Source organism: Polypterus senegalus, mitochondrion (genome assembly GCF_016835505.1).
Source record: "Polypterus senegalus senegalus mitochondrion, complete genome".
Lineage (NCBI taxonomy): Eukaryota > Metazoa > Chordata > Cladistia > Polypteriformes > Polypteridae > Polypterus > Polypterus senegalus.
The window spans coordinates 1-16,627 of NC_004418.1; the positions used below are offsets into that span (position 1 = coordinate 1).

General features: G+C 40.0%; 13 protein-coding genes across 13 annotated transcripts, besides 25 other annotated features; 12 read left to right on the forward strand and 1 right to left on the reverse strand. All coding sequences in view use genetic code 2, as the record gives it.

Moving 5' to 3' along the window:
• Positions 1-72, forward strand: a tRNA (tRNA-Phe).
• Positions 72-1,018, forward strand: an rRNA (s-rRNA).
• Positions 1,019-1,089, forward strand: a tRNA (tRNA-Val).
• Positions 1,090-2,744, forward strand: an rRNA (l-rRNA).
• Positions 2,745-2,819, forward strand: a tRNA (tRNA-Leu).
• Positions 2,820-3,778, forward strand: ND1 (NADH dehydrogenase subunit 1). The gene has a single exon. A coding segment is annotated over exon 1 (959 nt).
• Positions 3,779-3,849, forward strand: a tRNA (tRNA-Ile).
• Positions 3,848-3,918, reverse strand: a tRNA (tRNA-Gln).
• Positions 3,918-3,987, forward strand: a tRNA (tRNA-Met).
• Positions 3,988-5,023, forward strand: ND2 (NADH dehydrogenase subunit 2). The gene has a single exon. A coding segment is annotated over exon 1 (1,036 nt).
• Positions 5,024-5,094, forward strand: a tRNA (tRNA-Trp).
• A 5-nt stretch (positions 5,095-5,099) lies between these two features.
• Positions 5,100-5,168, reverse strand: a tRNA (tRNA-Ala).
• A 1-nt stretch (position 5,169) lies between these two features.
• Positions 5,170-5,242, reverse strand: a tRNA (tRNA-Asn).
• Positions 5,243-5,278: 36 nt separating this feature from the next.
• Positions 5,279-5,346, reverse strand: a tRNA (tRNA-Cys).
• Positions 5,347-5,417, reverse strand: a tRNA (tRNA-Tyr).
• Position 5,418: 1 nt separating this feature from the next.
• On the forward strand, positions 5,419-6,975 carry COX1 (cytochrome c oxidase subunit I). Its single transcript has one exon. The coding sequence runs from the start codon at positions 5,419-5,421 to the stop codon at positions 6,973-6,975; it is 1,557 nt and encodes a 518-aa protein (NP_740220.1).
• Positions 6,967-7,037, reverse strand: a tRNA (tRNA-Ser).
• A 2-nt stretch (positions 7,038-7,039) lies between these two features.
• Positions 7,040-7,108, forward strand: a tRNA (tRNA-Asp).
• A 3-nt stretch (positions 7,109-7,111) lies between these two features.
• Positions 7,112-7,802, forward strand: COX2 (cytochrome c oxidase subunit II). Its single transcript has one exon. A coding segment is annotated over exon 1 (691 nt).
• Positions 7,803-7,875, forward strand: a tRNA (tRNA-Lys).
• ATP8 (ATP synthase F0 subunit 8) lies at positions 7,876-8,043 on the forward strand. Its single transcript has one exon. It carries the CDS (start codon positions 7,876-7,878, stop codon positions 8,041-8,043), a length of 168 nt encoding a protein of 55 aa, NP_740222.1.
• Positions 8,034-8,716, forward strand: ATP6 (ATP synthase F0 subunit 6). Its single transcript has one exon. A coding segment is annotated over exon 1 (683 nt).
• COX3 (cytochrome c oxidase subunit III) lies at positions 8,717-9,501 on the forward strand. The gene has a single exon. A coding segment is annotated over exon 1 (785 nt).
• Positions 9,502-9,571, forward strand: a tRNA (tRNA-Gly).
• On the forward strand, positions 9,572-9,917 carry ND3 (NADH dehydrogenase subunit 3). The gene has a single exon. A coding segment is annotated over exon 1 (346 nt).
• Positions 9,918-9,987, forward strand: a tRNA (tRNA-Arg).
• Positions 9,988-10,284, forward strand: ND4L (NADH dehydrogenase subunit 4L). Its single transcript has one exon. It carries the CDS (start codon positions 9,988-9,990, stop codon positions 10,282-10,284), a length of 297 nt encoding a protein of 98 aa, NP_740226.1.
• ND4 (NADH dehydrogenase subunit 4) lies at positions 10,278-11,652 on the forward strand. Its single transcript has one exon. A coding segment is annotated over exon 1 (1,375 nt).
• Positions 11,653-11,721, forward strand: a tRNA (tRNA-His).
• Positions 11,722-11,787, forward strand: a tRNA (tRNA-Ser).
• A 2-nt stretch (positions 11,788-11,789) lies between these two features.
• Positions 11,790-11,861, forward strand: a tRNA (tRNA-Leu).
• ND5 (NADH dehydrogenase subunit 5) lies at positions 11,862-13,703 on the forward strand. Its single transcript has one exon. The coding sequence runs from the start codon at positions 11,862-11,864 to the stop codon at positions 13,701-13,703; it is 1,842 nt and encodes a 613-aa protein (NP_740228.1).
• ND6 (NADH dehydrogenase subunit 6) lies at positions 13,699-14,202 on the reverse strand. Its single transcript has one exon. It carries the CDS (start codon positions 14,200-14,202, stop codon positions 13,699-13,701), a length of 504 nt encoding a protein of 167 aa, NP_740229.1.
• Positions 14,203-14,271, reverse strand: a tRNA (tRNA-Glu).
• A 3-nt stretch (positions 14,272-14,274) lies between these two features.
• CYTB (cytochrome b) lies at positions 14,275-15,415 on the forward strand. The gene has a single exon. A coding segment is annotated over exon 1 (1,141 nt).
• Positions 15,416-15,486, forward strand: a tRNA (tRNA-Thr).
• Positions 15,486-15,554, reverse strand: a tRNA (tRNA-Pro).
• Positions 15,555-16,627: a D loop (control region).

Sequence of the window (16,627 nt, forward strand, 5' to 3'; positions counted from 1 at the left end):
GCTAGTGTAGCTTAGTCTCAAAGCATAACACTGAAAATGTTAAGATGGGCCCTAGAAAAGTCCCACAAGCACAAAGATTTGGTCCTGGTCTTACTATCATTTTTCAACTAAACTTACACATGCAAGTATCCGCGCTCCGGTGAAAATGCCCTTAATCTTCCTAGTAGAAGACGAGGAGCCGGCATCAGGCTCGTGTTCACGGCCCAAAACGCCTTGCTTTGCCACACCCCCACGGGATTTCAGCAGTGATAAACATTAGGCAATCAGCGAAAGCTAGACCTAGTTATGGTTAAATAGAGCCGGTAAAACTCGTGCCAGCCACCGCGGTTATACGAGAGGCTCAAAATGATAGTCCTTCGGCGTATGGTGTGGTTAGCAATTAAATTATAAACTGAGAACAAAATACCTTTAAGCTGTCATACGCTAATAAGTATATGAATATCATTAACGAAAGTTATCTCATTAAATGTGAACCCACGAAAACCAAGACACAAACTGGGATTAGATACCCCACTATGCTTGGAACTAAACTAAGGCGGCATAAATACTAAGCCGCCCGCCAGGTTACTACGAGCGCAAGCTTAAAACCCAAAGGACTTGGCGGTGCTTCAGAACCACCTAGAGGAGCCTGTTCTATAATCGATAATCCTCGTTCAACCTCACCACATCTTGCATCCAGCCTATATACCGCCGTCGCCAGCCTACCTTTTGAAAGACCCTAAGTAGGCATAATAAGTAAAACTTAATACGTCAGGTCAAGGTGTAGCTTATGATGTGGGAAGAAATGGGCTACATTTTCTAGATTAGAACACACGGACGACACTATGAAACCTGTGTCTAAAGGAGGATTTAGCAGTAAGCGGGGAGTAGAGTGCCCCACTGAAGCTTGGCGCTGAAGCGCGCACACACCGCCCGTCACTCTCCTCGAAACAACTCACACTTTTAATAAAACACTACTAACAAGAAGAGGAGGCAAGTCGTAACATGGTAAGCGTACCGGAAGGTGTGCTTGGAATATCAAAATGTAGCTTAATAGAAAAGTATCTCCCTTACACTGAGATGAAATCTGCGCAATTCAGATCATTTTGAGCATTATAGCTAGCCTGACCATGCATCTAACCAAATAAATATTTAAATAAACACACAAAAAATAAAAACAAAACATTTGTCAACTTTAGTATAGGCGATAGAAAAAGATTTACAGAGCTATAGCAATAGTACCGCAAGGGAAAGCTGAAAGAGAAATGAAATAAATCGTTAAAGCATAACACAGCAGAGATAAAACCTCGTACCTTTTGCATCATGGTCTAGCAAGTCAGATCCAAGCAAAATGATTTATAGTTTGACCCCCCGAAACTAGACGAGCTACTTCGAAGCAGTTAAAAGGACCAACCCGTCTCTGTGGCAAAAGAGTGGGAAGACTTCCAAGTAGAGGTGACAAGCCTAACGAGCCTAGTGATAGCTGGTTACTTGAGAAATGGATAAAAGTTCAGCCTCAAAAAATCTAAAAAATATATAAGTACTACCTAAAAATTTTAAGAAAGTTTGAGAGTTATTCACAGGAGGTACAGCTCCTGTGAACTGGGAAACAACCCAATAAGGAGGAAAAAGATCATAATAATACAAGGATAAGATCCAAGTGGGCCTGAAAGCAGCCACCTTTAAAGAAAGCGTTATAGCTTAAATACTCAAAAACCCGAATATCCTGATAAACCCTCTAAATCCCCTATAAATATCAAGTTACTCTATTTAAATAGAAGAAACAATGCTAGAACTAGTAATAAGAAAAATGATTTTCTCCTCGCACAAGTGTAAGTTAGAACGGACAAACCACTAACAGTTAAACGAACCCACCGGAGGAGCAAATAATACACATAACAAAAACAAGAAAACCCTATTAACCTCATCGTTAATCTTACACAAGAGTGCCCAAAGGAAAGACTAAAAGAGAAAAAAGGAACTCGGCAAACTCGAGCCCCGCCTGTTTACCAAAAACATCGCCTTCAGCTTTCCATGTATTGAAGGTCCTGCCTGCCCAGTGACATGAGTTTAACGGCCGCGGTATCCTGACCGTGCAAAGGTAGCGTAATCACTTGTCCTTTAAATGAGGACTGGTATGAATGGCCCCACGAGGGCTCAACTGTCTCTTTTCTCCTGTCAATTAAACTGATCTACCCGTGCAGAAGCGGGTATAAAAACATAAGACGAGAAGACCCTGTGGAGCTTTAGACTAAATCCAAATGACTACCAACTATATTTTACCATATAGATAAACACAGCATTATGGCCATAAAGTCTTAGGTTGGGGCGACCACTGAGAACAAATAATCCTCAGCGATGATTGAAGCACAGCTTTATAAGTTAAGAATGACAATTCAACACATCAGGACATCTGACATTAAGATCCAGACTAATCTGATCAACGAACCAAGTTACCCCAGGGATAACAGCGCAATCTTTTCCAAGAGCCCGAATCGACGAAAAGGTTTACGACCTCGATGTTGGATCAGGACATCCTAATGGTGCAGCCGCTATTAAGGGTTCGTTTGTTCAACGATTAAAGTCCTACGTGATCTGAGTTCAGACCGGAGTAATCCAGGTCAGTTTCTATCTATGAAGTTATTTATCCTAGTACGAAAGGATTGGATAAATGAGGCCTATATTTAAGACACGCCTCCCTTTAACCTGCTGAAGCCAGATCAAACAGATAATAAAGAACATATCCCCACCCTAGAACAGGGTTAGTTAGAGTGGCAGAGCCTGGTAATTGCATAAGGCCTAAGCCCTTACCCCCAGGGGTTCAACTCCCCTCTTTAACTATGACCCTAATCACACTAATTATCAACCCCCTCATATATATTGTCCCCGTTCTCCTAGCAATAGCCTTCCTCACCTTAGTAGAACGAAAAATCCTAGGATATATACAACTACGAAAAGGCCCAAATATTGTAGGCCCTTACGGGCTTCTCCAGCCAATCGCAGATGGGGTAAAATTATTTATTAAAGAACCAGTAAAACCATCAACCGCCTCTCCAACACTTTTTCTATTAACCCCCACACTAGCTCTTACTCTAGCACTCATCTTATGAATTCCCCTCCCAATACCACTAGCACTTACAGACTTAAATCTGACTATCCTCTTCATTCTAGCAGTTTCTAGCCTTTCAGTATATTCTATTCTCGGCTCCGGCTGAGCCTCAAATTCCAAATATGCCTTAATTGGTGCACTCCGAGCAGTAGCACAAACAATTTCATACGAAGTTACCCTAGGCCTCATTATTCTTTCCCTTATTATATTTACAGGTGCTTTCACACTTATTACGTTTAATACCACACAAGAAGCCGTATGATTAATTATACCTGCTTGACCACTAGCAGCAATATGATTTATCTCTACCCTCGCTGAAACAAACCGCGCCCCTTTTGACCTCACAGAAGGAGAATCTGAATTAGTATCAGGATTTAACGTCGAATATGCAGGAGGCCCCTTCGCCTTATTTTTCCTCGCAGAATACACGAATATTTTATTAATAAATGCCCTATCCGCAATTCTATTTCTCGGCCCATCATTCAACATTTTAACCATTAATCTAAATTGAGCTATTAAAACAACCCTCCTAGCTTCACTATTTCTCTGAGTGCGCGCCTCATATCCTCGATTCCGATATGACCAACTAATACACCTAGTATGAAAAAATTTCCTCCCCCTCACCCTCGCCCTTATTATCTGACATATCTCCCTGCCAATTTCCCTAGCAGGCTCACCGCCACAACTTTAGGCCCTATGCCCGAAAGCCAGGGACTACTTTGATAGAGTAGAATATAGGGGTTCAAACCCCCTTAGTGCCTAGAAAAGAAGGACTCGAACCTCCACCAGAAAGATCAAAACTTTCAGTGCTCCCATTACACCACTTCCTAGTAAGGTCAGCTAATTTAAGCTTTTGGGCCCATACCCCAAATATGTTGGTTAAAATCCTTCCCTTACTAATGAGCCCTTATATCTTATTTATTATACTCATAAGCCTAGGACTAGGAACCACCCTAACTTTTGCAAGCTCCAATTGATTTCTCGCATGAATAGGACTAGAAATTAATACTCTCGCCATTATTCCCCTCATAGCCCGCCATCACCACCCACGAGCCGTAGAAGCTGCAACAAAATACTTCATTACCCAAGCCGCAGCTGCAGCACTGCTCCTATTTGCTGGCCTAATAAACGCCTGACAATCTGGACAATGGATTATCCAAGACATATCCATGCCAACCTCTGCCCTTATAACACTAGCAATTGCTATTAAACTTGGAGTTGCCCCAATACATTTCTGATTACCCGAAGTTATACAAGGAATCACATTAAATACAGGACTAATTCTAGCCACCTGGCAAAAACTCGCACCATTAGCACTCCTATACCAAATTTCTAATAACTTAATACCAGAACTAATAATTATTTTAGGACTAACATCTACATTTATTGGCGGGTGAGGCGGACTTAATCAAACACAAATTCGAAAAATTATAGCCTATTCATCCATCGCCCACTTAGGATGAATCATCTCAATTATACACTTCATGCCTACCTTAGCCATTATTAACTTAATTATTTATATTATTATAACAACAACAATATTTATAACTTTTAACGTCACAAACTCCACCTCAATCAGCACATTAGCCATAAACTGATCCAAATTCCCTACCCTGTCTGCCATTACAATACTTGCCCTACTATCATTGGGCGGCCTCCCACCCTTATCAGGGTTCCTACCAAAATGACTTATTTTACAAGAACTTACCAACCAGGGCCTAATACCTACCGCCACAATAATTGCACTATCCGCCCTACTTAGCCTTTACTTTTACCTTCGACTCTCCTACTCCCTCACCACAACAGTTACACCTAACACACACGCACAAACACTTAACTGAGGCACCAAAACTAAGACAAGCTTTATCCTGCCCGTGGTTATAGTTATAACTATTACTATACTCCCTATTTCACCCTCCATCATCTCTTTATTCTAGGAGTTTAGATTAACTTTAAACCAAAAGCCTTCAAAGCTTTAGACAGAGGTTAAAATCCTCTAACTCCTGTTAAATAGGATTTGCGGGACTTTATCCCACATCTTATGAATGCAACTCAAACACTTTAATTAAGCTAAAACCCTGCTAGATGGGTAGGCCTCGATCCTACATACGTTTAGTTAACAGCTAAAAGCTTTAACCGGCAAGCTTCCACCTAGGCTTTCCTCCCGCCGAAACTCTAAAAGGCGGGAGGAAGCCCCGGCAGGCGTCAACCTACGTCTCAGGATTTGCAATCCTGCATGGAAACTACACTACAAGGCTTGATAAGAGAAGGGATTAAACCTTCCTTTACAGGGCTACAACCTGCCGCTTAAACACTCAGCCATCTTACCTGTGACCATCACTCGCTGACTCTTTTCAACCAACCACAAAGATATTGGTACCCTTTACTTGATTTTTGGTGCCTGAGCCGGAATAGTAGGAACCGCACTAAGCCTATTGATTCGCGCAGAGCTCGGTCAACCCGGAGCCCTGATAGGAGACGATCAAATTTATAATGTGATTGTTACTGCCCATGCATTTGTAATAATTTTCTTTATAGTGATACCAATTATAATTGGGGGATTTGGCAACTGACTTGTACCATTAATAATTGGAGCCCCTGACATAGCCTTCCCTCGCATAAATAACATAAGCTTCTGACTCCTTCCTCCATCCCTTCTTCTTCTACTCACGTCCTCCGCGGTAGAAGCCGGGGTCGGGACAGGATGAACTGTATACCCTCCACTAGCTGGAAATCTAGCACACGCAGGGGCATCAGTTGATTTAGCCATTTTTTCACTTCATTTAGCCGGGGTCTCCTCAATCCTTGGGGCCATTAACTTTATTACTACAATTATTAACATAAAACCACCATCCACCTCACAATATCAAACCCCATTATTTGTGTGATCAGTATTAATTACCGCAGTACTCCTGCTACTATCCCTTCCAGTACTAGCTGCAGGCATTACAATACTCCTAACAGATCGAAATCTTAATACCACTTTCTTCGACCCCGCAGGCGGCGGAGACCCAATCCTTTATCAACACCTGTTCTGATTCTTCGGCCACCCAGAAGTATATATTCTTATTCTCCCAGGCTTCGGCATAATCTCTCACATTGTAGCCTATTATTCAGGTAAAAACGAACCCTTCGGCTACATAGGAATGGTGTGAGCAATAATAGCAATTGGCCTTTTAGGATTTATTGTGTGAGCCCATCATATATTCACAGTTGGTATAGATGTAGATACCCGAGCTTACTTTACATCCGCTACTATAATTATTGCCATCCCCACAGGGGTTAAAGTATTTAGCTGACTCGCCACATTGCACGGAGGTGCAATTAAATGAGAAACTCCTATACTATGAGCCCTGGGGTTCATTTTCCTATTTACGGTCGGAGGATTAACCGGTATTATCCTAGCTAATTCATCACTAGATATTATACTACACGATACATATTATGTAGTTGCACACTTCCATTATGTTTTATCTATAGGAGCTGTCTTTGCCATTATAGGCGGCTTCGTCCACTGATTCCCCTTATTCTCCGGTTATACACTTCATTCTACCTGAACTAAAATTCACTTCGGCGTAATGTTTATTGGGGTAAATTTAACATTCTTCCCACAACATTTCTTAGGGTTAGCCGGAATACCACGACGGTATTCAGATTACCCAGATGCCTATACCCTATGAAACTCTCTATCCTCTATCGGATCTATAATTTCTCTCACCGCTGTCATTATGTTCCTGTTTATTCTCTGAGAAGCATTTGCAGCCAAACGAGAGGTTCAAACAGTAGAATTAACTTACACCAACGTTGAGTGATTACACGGCTGCCCCCCTCCATATCACACATACGAAGAACCAGCATTTGTCCAATCCCCCCAGGCTCGAGAAAGGAAGGAATTGAACCCCCTTAAATCGGTTTCAAGCCGACTGCATAACCATTCTGCCACTTTCTTATAAGATATTAGTTAAAGCATAACACTGCCTTGTCAAGACAAAATTATGGGTTAAATTCCCATATATCTTACCTATGGCCCACCCAGCACAACTAGGATTACAAGACGCATCCTCCCCTATTATAGAAGAATTACTACACTTCCACGACCATGCCCTTATAATTGTCTTTCTAATTAGCACCCTTGTACTTTATATTATCACAACAACAGTTTCAACAAAATTAACTAACAAACACCTACTTGATGCCCAAGAAATCGAAATGGTTTGAACAGTTATACCAGCTCTAGTATTAATCACAATTGCCTTGCCATCACTCCGAATTCTTTATCTTATAGATGAAATTAATGATCCTCATCTAACCATTAAAGCTACAGGACATCAATGATATTGAAGCTACGAATACACAGACTATGAAACATTAAATTTTGATTCATATATAGTTCCCACACAAGACTTACTACCTGGTCAATTCCGCCTGCTTGACACAGACAATCGAATAGTTGTCCCCACTAACTCCCCTGTACGAATGCTTATTACAGCTGAAGATGTTTTACACTCATGAGCTGTGCCATCTTTAGGCCTAAAAATAGATGCAGTACCCGGACGACTTAATCAAGCCACATTTATTGCAACCCGGCCAGGAATCTTCTTTGGCCAGTGCTCAGAAATCTGCGGGGCAAACCACAGCTTCATGCCAATTGCAATTGAATCAGCACCTGTTAAATACTTTGAATCTTGATCTTCATCAATACTAGCAGAATCATCATTAAGAAGCTAATAGGGCATAGCGTTAGCCTTTTAAGCTAAACATAGGTGACTACCAACCACCCTTAATGAATGCCGCAACTTAATCCAGACCCCTGATTTATTATTTTAATTTTTACATGAACTGTTTTTTTAACTATTCTTCCAAACAAGGTCATTATACACAAAACTCCTAATGAACCCCTCACCAAAGACCCTTCAAGCCTTCTAACAGAAATCTGATCCTGACCATGACATTAACCTTTTTCGATCAATTTGCTAGTCAAACCTTCTTAGGTATTCCACTAATCGCTATTGCCCTTCTATTACCATGACTATTATTTCCAACCCCTAATAAACGATGAATAAATAATCGACTAATTACTATTCAATCCTGATTTATTACTCGAGCCACCAATCAACTTATATTACCACTAAATATTGGTGCACATAAATGAGCCGTAGTTCTAATTGCCCTCCTTTTATTTTTAATTACTCTAAACCTTTTAGGCCTTCTACCCTATACCTTTACTCCAACTACCCAACTATCTATAAATATGGCCCTAGCTGTACCATTATGACTGGCCACTGTACTAATTGGGATGCGAAATCAACCAACACACTCTTTAGCCCATCTTCTACCAGAAGGGACACCGACCCTTCTAATTCCTATTCTAATTATCATCGAAACAATCAGCTTATTTATTCGACCACTAGCCCTTGGGGTTCGACTAACAGCTAACTTAACTGCAGGTCATCTATTGATTCAACTAATTTCTACAGCAACCTTTGTTATACTACCAATTATACCAACAATCGCCATACTTACACTTACTGTATTAGCCCTGCTAACTATTCTAGAAATTGCCGTCGCAATAATCCAAGCTTATGTATTTGTCCTTTTACTAAGCCTCTACCTACAAGAAAACGTTTAATGGCCCATCAAGCACACGCATATCATATGGTTGACCCAAGCCCATGACCCCTTACAGGGGCAGTCGCCGCTTTACTACTAACCTCAGGACTTGCAGTATGGTTTCACTTTAAGTCAATAACCCTGCTGGCAATAGGCCTATTATTAATAATTCTTACTATGATTCAATGATGACGAGATATTATCCGTGAAGGGACATTTCAAGGACATCACACCCCTCCCGTTCAAAAAGGCCTGCGTTACGGAATAATCTTATTTATTACATCCGAAGTATTCTTCTTCCTAGGCTTTTTCTGAGCCTTTTATCACTCAAGCCTAGCCCCCACCCCAGAACTAGGGGGTATTTGGCCACCAACAGGCATTACACCTTTAGACCCATTTGAAGTTCCTCTCTTAAACACAGCAGTTCTCCTGGCCTCCGGTGTTACTGTTACATGAGCCCACCACAGCCTTATAGAAGGAAAACGGACAGAAGCCACACAAGCACTAACCCTAACTATCTTACTAGGCCTATATTTCACCGCCCTCCAAGCAATAGAATATTATGAAGCCCCATTCACTATCGCAGACGGAGTTTACGGAACAACATTCTTTGTAGCCACGGGCTTCCACGGACTCCACGTTATTATTGGATCAACTTTCCTAATAGTCTGTTTATTACGACAAATCTTATATCACTTTACTTCTTCCCACCACTTTGGCTTTGAAGCTGCTGCATGATACTGACATTTTGTAGATGTAGTATGACTTTTCCTTTATGTTTCAATTTATTGATGAGGATCTTAATCTTTCTAGTATTAAAAAGTACAAATGACTTCCAATTATTTAGTCTTGGTTAAACTCCAAGGAAAGATAATGAACCTAATCTTAACAATAATTTTAATCTCCTCTTCAATCTCAACTATTTTGGCCATCGTTGCATTCTGACTACCCCAAATAAACCCAGACTCAGAAAAACTATCACCATACGAATGCGGTTTTGACCCTCTTGGATCTGCCCGCCTCCCCTTTTCAATCCGATTCTTTCTCGTCGCCATCCTATTTCTCCTATTTGACCTAGAAATTGCCCTCTTACTTCCACTTCCATGGGGTATTCACTTAGATCCTATACTTATATTAACATGAGCATTTGTCATTATCATGCTCTTAACCGTCGGCCTAATTTACGAATGGCTACAAGGCGGATTAGAATGGGCAGAATAAGTCCCTAGTCCAACGTAAGATTGTTGATTTCGGCTCAATAGATTGTGGCTCAAACCCACAGAGACTTAATGACCCACATCTTATTTACTATCTCCACCGCATTCATGTTAGGACTCTCAGGTTTAACTTTTAACCGCACTCACCTACTTTCAGCCCTCTTATGCCTTGAAGGAATAATATTATCCCTATTCATTGCCCTAGCAATATGATGTTCCCAAAACGAAACAATAATATTTTCCTCTACCCCCCTCCTACTCCTAGCCCTCTCAGCATGTGAGGCCGGCCTCGGCCTAAGTTTACTTGTTGCCACTTCCCGTACACACGGGTCTGATCATCTTAAAAATCTTAATCTCCTACAATGCTAAAATTATTAATTCCAACCATTATATTATTCCCAACAATTTGAGTATTATCCCCTAAATGATTATGATCCATTACTACAGCACATAGTTTAATAATTGCCACCTTATCCCTTACATTATTTAAATATTACTCTACCACCCCTTGATCAAACCTTAATTATATAATAGCCACTGACATAATTTCTACACCATTAATTGTCCTAACTTGCTGACTACTCCCACTCATGATTCTTGCCAGCCAGAATCACATCTCCCCAGAACCTATCAACCGCCAACGAAGCTATATTACATTACTAGTGTCCTTACAAACCCTACTAATTATAGCCTTCAGCGCTACAGAAATCATTCTATTCTATATCATATTTGAAGCTACCTTAATTCCCACTTTAATCATTATTACCCGCTGGGGAAATCAAGCAGAACGCCTCAACGCAGGAACTTACTTCCTATTTTATACTCTAGCTGGTTCACTCCCACTGCTAGTAGCCCTCCTTTATCTCTATAATACAGCCGGCTCACTATCAATTATCTCAATAAACTTAATTTCTATCCACCCTGACACCTGAGCCAACACTTTTCTATGAGTTGCGTGCTTAATCGCTTTTTTAGTAAAAATACCACTATATGGGGTACACTTATGACTTCCTAAAGCACACGTAGAAGCCCCTATTGCCGGATCAATAATCCTTGCTGCAGTCCTCCTAAAATTAGGCGGATACGGAATGATTCGAATAACCATTATTCTTGAACCTACAACAAAATCGCTAGCCTACCCATTTATTATTCTAGCACTATGAGGAATTATTATAACAGGATCCATTTGTATACGACAATCTGACATAAAATCCCTAATTGCCTACTCATCCGTTAGCCATATAGGATTGGTTGCCTCAGGTATTCTTATTCAAACCCCCTGAGGTTTCACAGGAGCAATTATTTTAATAATTGCACACGGGTTAACTTCCTCCGCTCTATTCTGCCTTGCTAATACCACTTATGAACGCACACACTCTCGAACACTCCTATTAGCTCGAGGAATACAAATTATTATACCTCTAATAGCAACCTGATGACTTATTATAAGCCTAGCAAATATAGCTTTACCTCCTCTACCTAATCTAATAGGGGAACTTATAATTATAATCTCAATATTCAACTGATCTGCTTGAACTATCCTATTAACGGGCACCGGAACACTGATTACAGCTGGCTACTCACTTTACCTTTTTGTATCCTCCCAACGAGGACCAACCTCAAATAATTCCTCTATAGAGCCTTCCCACACCCGAGAACACCTCTTATTAACCTTACATATTATTCCTGTTCTACTTCTAATAGCTAAGCCCGAACTAATCTGAGGTTGATGCTGATGTTAATATAGTCTAACCAAGACATTAGATTGTGATTCTAATAATAGAAGTTAAACTCTTCTTATTGACCGAGAGATGCCTGCGCACTAAGAACTGCTAATTCTTATAACTTTGGTTAAACTCCAAAGATCACTCAAAGCTTTCAAAGGATAATAGTCATCCGTTGGTCTTAGGAACCAAAAACTCTTGGTGCAAATCCAAGTGAAAGCTATGTCTATCCCTCAACTATCCCAGATATTCCTAACATGTCTCTCCCTAACAATTATTATTCTAGCTCTGCCTATTATTTTATCCATTATGTTTAAACCTTTAAACAACTGACCACATTATGTTAAAAATGCTGTAAAACTATCATTTTTAGTAAGCTTAATCCCATCACTAATATGCTTAAATTTAAATCTTCAATCTTTTACAATTTATTACCGATGACTCCTCATTCCACCTACAGAAATTAACATTAGCTTTCAATTCGACCAATATTCTATGATCTTTATAACAATTGCACTTTACGTAACCTGGTCAATTCTAGAATTCGCCATTTATTATATACAAACGGACATTTTAATTAACCGATTTTTCAAATACCTACTGACATTCTTAATTGCTATATTAATCCTGGTAACAGCTAATAATATATTTCAGCTTTTCATCGGATGAGAGGGCGTCGGAATCATATCTTTCCTTTTAATCGGATGATGGCACGGCCGCGCCGACGCTAACATAGCTGCACTTCAAGCAGTCATCTATAACCGCGTAGGAGACATCGGGCTCATGTTATCCATATCTTGACTTCTAATCAATACTAACTCATGGGACATCCAGCAACTTTTTATTCTTACAAAAAATATAGACATAACCCTTCCCGCAGCAGGGCTACTACTAGCAGCAACAGGTAAATCTGCCCAATTTGGCCTACACCCTTGATTACCAGCAGCCATAGAAGGCCCTACCCCAGTATCCGCCTTGCTCCACTCTAGCACAATAGTCGTTGCAGGAATTTTTCTCTTAATTCGCCTCCACCCGCTTATCGAAAATAATAATAATATTCTTACTGCTGCACTCTGCCTTGGTGCAATCACAACCTTATTTACTGCTACATGCGCCCTCACACAAAATGATATTAAAAAAATTGTTGCATTTTCTACATCCAGCCAGCTTGGCCTTATAATAGTTGCCATTGGTCTTAATCAACCACAACTGGCGTTTCTTCACATCTGCACGCATGCATTCTTTAAAGCAATACTCTTTTTATGCTCTGGATCAATTATTCACTCTCTTAATGATGAGCAAGACATCCGTAAAATAGGAGGAATCCATAAAACACTCCCCTTAACATCTTCATGCCTTACTATTGGTAGCCTCGCATTAATAGGAACCCCCTTCCTCGCCGGCTTCTTTTCAAAAGATGCAATTATTGAAGCCCTGAATACCTCTAACTTGAACGCCTGAGCCCTTATACTAACATTAATTGCTACCTCTTTCACCGCCGTATACAGCCTTCGTATTATTTATTTTGTATTAATAAATAATCCACGAACTCTCCCACTTTCCCCTATCAATGAAAATAACCCCTTAATCGCTAACCCTATTAAACGCCTAGCATGAGGAAGTATCGTTGCCGGACTTATTCTATGTCAATATATCCTCCCCAACAAAACCCAAATACTTACAATACCGCCTACGCTCAAACTTACTGGCCTTATCGTATCATTATTAGGCTTAATTACAGCATTAGAACTAGCCTCAATAACTAATAAACAAATCAAAATTAGCGCTACAAAACTCACTCACAACTTCTCCAACATATTAGGCTTCTACCCACATATTACCCACCGTCTAATATCAAAACTACCATTAACACTTGGACAAGTTTTCGCCACACAAACATCAGACCAATTATGAATAGAAAAACTCGGACCAAAAGGCATTGCCCACGCACAACTCCTCACCACCCAAAAAATTACACACGCACATAAAGGCCTAATCAAAACATATTTATCAATTACAGTCTTATCCCTTTTTGTTATTATACTACTAATTATATTTATCTAACCGCACGTAGACAGCCACGAGAATAACCCCGAGTTAATTCCAAAACAACTAATAAGGCTATTAATAATACTCAACCTGCAACTAACAATATGTAACCCCCAACATTATATACCTCTGCTACCCCAACATATCGCCGCACAGCCCCAAAATGCCCCTCAATATCATCAAGTACCCCAAAATCTCCGACAAACACAGCTCACACCATAATAACTAAAACTATATATCCTAATACATAAGAAAATACTTCCCAAGACCCCCATGCAGGCGGATAAGGCTCCGCCGCCAAAGCGGCAGAGTACGCAAATACCACCAATATGCCACCCAAATAGATTAAAAATAAAATTACTGATAAAAAAGTCATACCACACTGCATTAATATACCACATCCAACCCCAGCACCCACTATCAGCCCAAACGCTGCAAAATAAGGAGAAGGATTAGAGGCAACTGCAATTAAACTAACTAAGAAAATAACAGAAAAAACTACTATAAGTACCATAATTTTTGCCAGGACTCTAACCAGGACTAATGACTTGAAAAATCACCGTTGTTACTCAACTACAAAAACCAAATGGCAATCACACGTAAAACCCACCCACTAGCAAAAATTATCAATAGCGCATTCATTGACCTCCCAGCCCCATCAAACATCTCATCATGATGAAACATAGGCTCACTCCTGGGGATATGCCTGATGTCACAAATTATTACAGGCCTGTTCCTAGCAATACACTATGTCTCAGATATTAGCTCCGCCTTCTCTTCAGTCGCCCATATTTGCCGTGACGTTAATTACGGATGACTTATCCGAAATTTTCACGCAAACGGCGCATCTCTATTTTTTATTTGCATTTACCTTCATATCGCACGTGGATTATACTACGGATCCTACCTATACATAGAAACCTGAAACATTGGAGTAATTTTACTCCTTCTTACTATAATAACTGCATTCGTAGGCTATGTTCTTCCCTGAGGACAAATATCCTTTTGAGGCGCCACTGTTATTACCAACCTTCTATCCGCCATCCCATATATTGGAGACACATTAGTACAATGAATCTGAGGAGGATTTTCCGTAGATAAACCCACTCTTACCCGATTTTTCGCCTTCCATTTTATCCTGCCATTCGCAATTGCAGCCGCATCACTTGTTCATATTGTCTTTCTCCACGAAACAGGCTCAAACAACCCAATAGGAATCAACTCCAACGCTGACAAAATCCCATTTCATCCCTATTATACCTTTAAAGACCTTCTAGGTTTCATTATTTTATTACTAATTATTATCTCATTAGCACTACTCTCACCAAACTTATTAAATGACCCTGAAAACTTTACTCCTGCCAACCCATTAGTCACACCTCCACACATTAAACCAGAATGATACTTCTTATTCGCCTATGCAATCCTGCGCTCTATTCCAAACAAACTAGGCGGAGTATTAGCCCTACTTTTCTCAATTATTATCCTAATGCTTGTACCCTTTCTTCACACGTCAAAAATCCGCAGCGCCACATTTCGCCCCTTATTCAAAATTACTCTCTGAATCCTTGCAGCTGATGTCCTTATTTTAACTTGAATTGGAGGACAGCCCGTAGAAGACCCCTACATTACAATTGGCCAAGTAGCCTCAATTCTCTACTTCTTAATCTTCCTAGTATTTATACCTATATCCGGCTGAATCGAAAACAAAATACTCAACCGCAACTGCCCTAGTAACTTAAAGCTAAAGTGTCGGTCTTGTAAACCGAACATGACGGTTAAATTCCATCCTTGGGCTCAAAGAGAAGAGACTCTAACTCCTACCTTTAACTCCCAAAGCTAAAATTCTACCTAAACTACTCTTTGACCATGTATGTATTAAGACTTATTATGTAAACATACATTAAGTTATTCCCTACATAACCCATAACACTATTTACTAACATTACTCCATCATACCAGAGTACACTACCCCCACACCCACCTACACACTCTCCCCCCCAACCTCATTACATAACATTAACTATATTAGAATTATATGTATATTCCACATTAAACTATCTATTACATAAGCCATTAACTAATATATCCCCATTAATTAATTACAACTATTACATTACATGAGCTCCACGACCATCAATTAATCAAGAATTATCTTACTAAAACCTAAACATTAGAACTAACAATAACCTCATAACTACATATATATACATATTAATATATTTAGCCAGGAATATATATGTAATCTAGCATCAAATTATGTACAGCATTCAGGTGACACACTCGTTTCCATATTTATCAGCATTATACTAAAAATAACAGTCTCGTCCGGAGTGTAACCACCATCCTAAACGGTACCATCATACTTGAACAATCATTATAATCTAAGACTTAAATTGTATAACATGCTTACGTTCCACTCCAGAACATTTGGTTCCTGTTTCAGGTACATAAACAGATTATACCCCATAACTGATATTACCCAGGCACTAGTGACTGTACGGAACATGGGTCTCCTGGCACGCGACATGGCTTAAACAGTCCTCGTACGGTTCCGCACTGCGGTTGTTTAGCCTGATCTGCCTCATTGGTCTTTCTCTCCCTTCACTTTCATCACCTTGCCGCCGGCTGGTTATTCAGATTTTTAGTCAAGACCCGGTACACTTACTTTGCTTAAGACCTGATCATTCAACCATGAATGACATACTTCTTTTATACCACTAACTATTTTCTCTAGGACATAACTACTTTTACACCCCTCGGCGTTTTTTTAATAAATAAAAAATTTTAAACGCTAAAATAGCCTAAAACCCCCTACCCCCTTAAAAAAGACGTTTTTGGACTTTTTGGCCCTGTAAAACCCCGAAAACAGGAAAGTGCCTAGAAACGTAAGAGAATCGTGTCGTTGCAAATCATCCTCTTGCAGTGTTGCACTACGA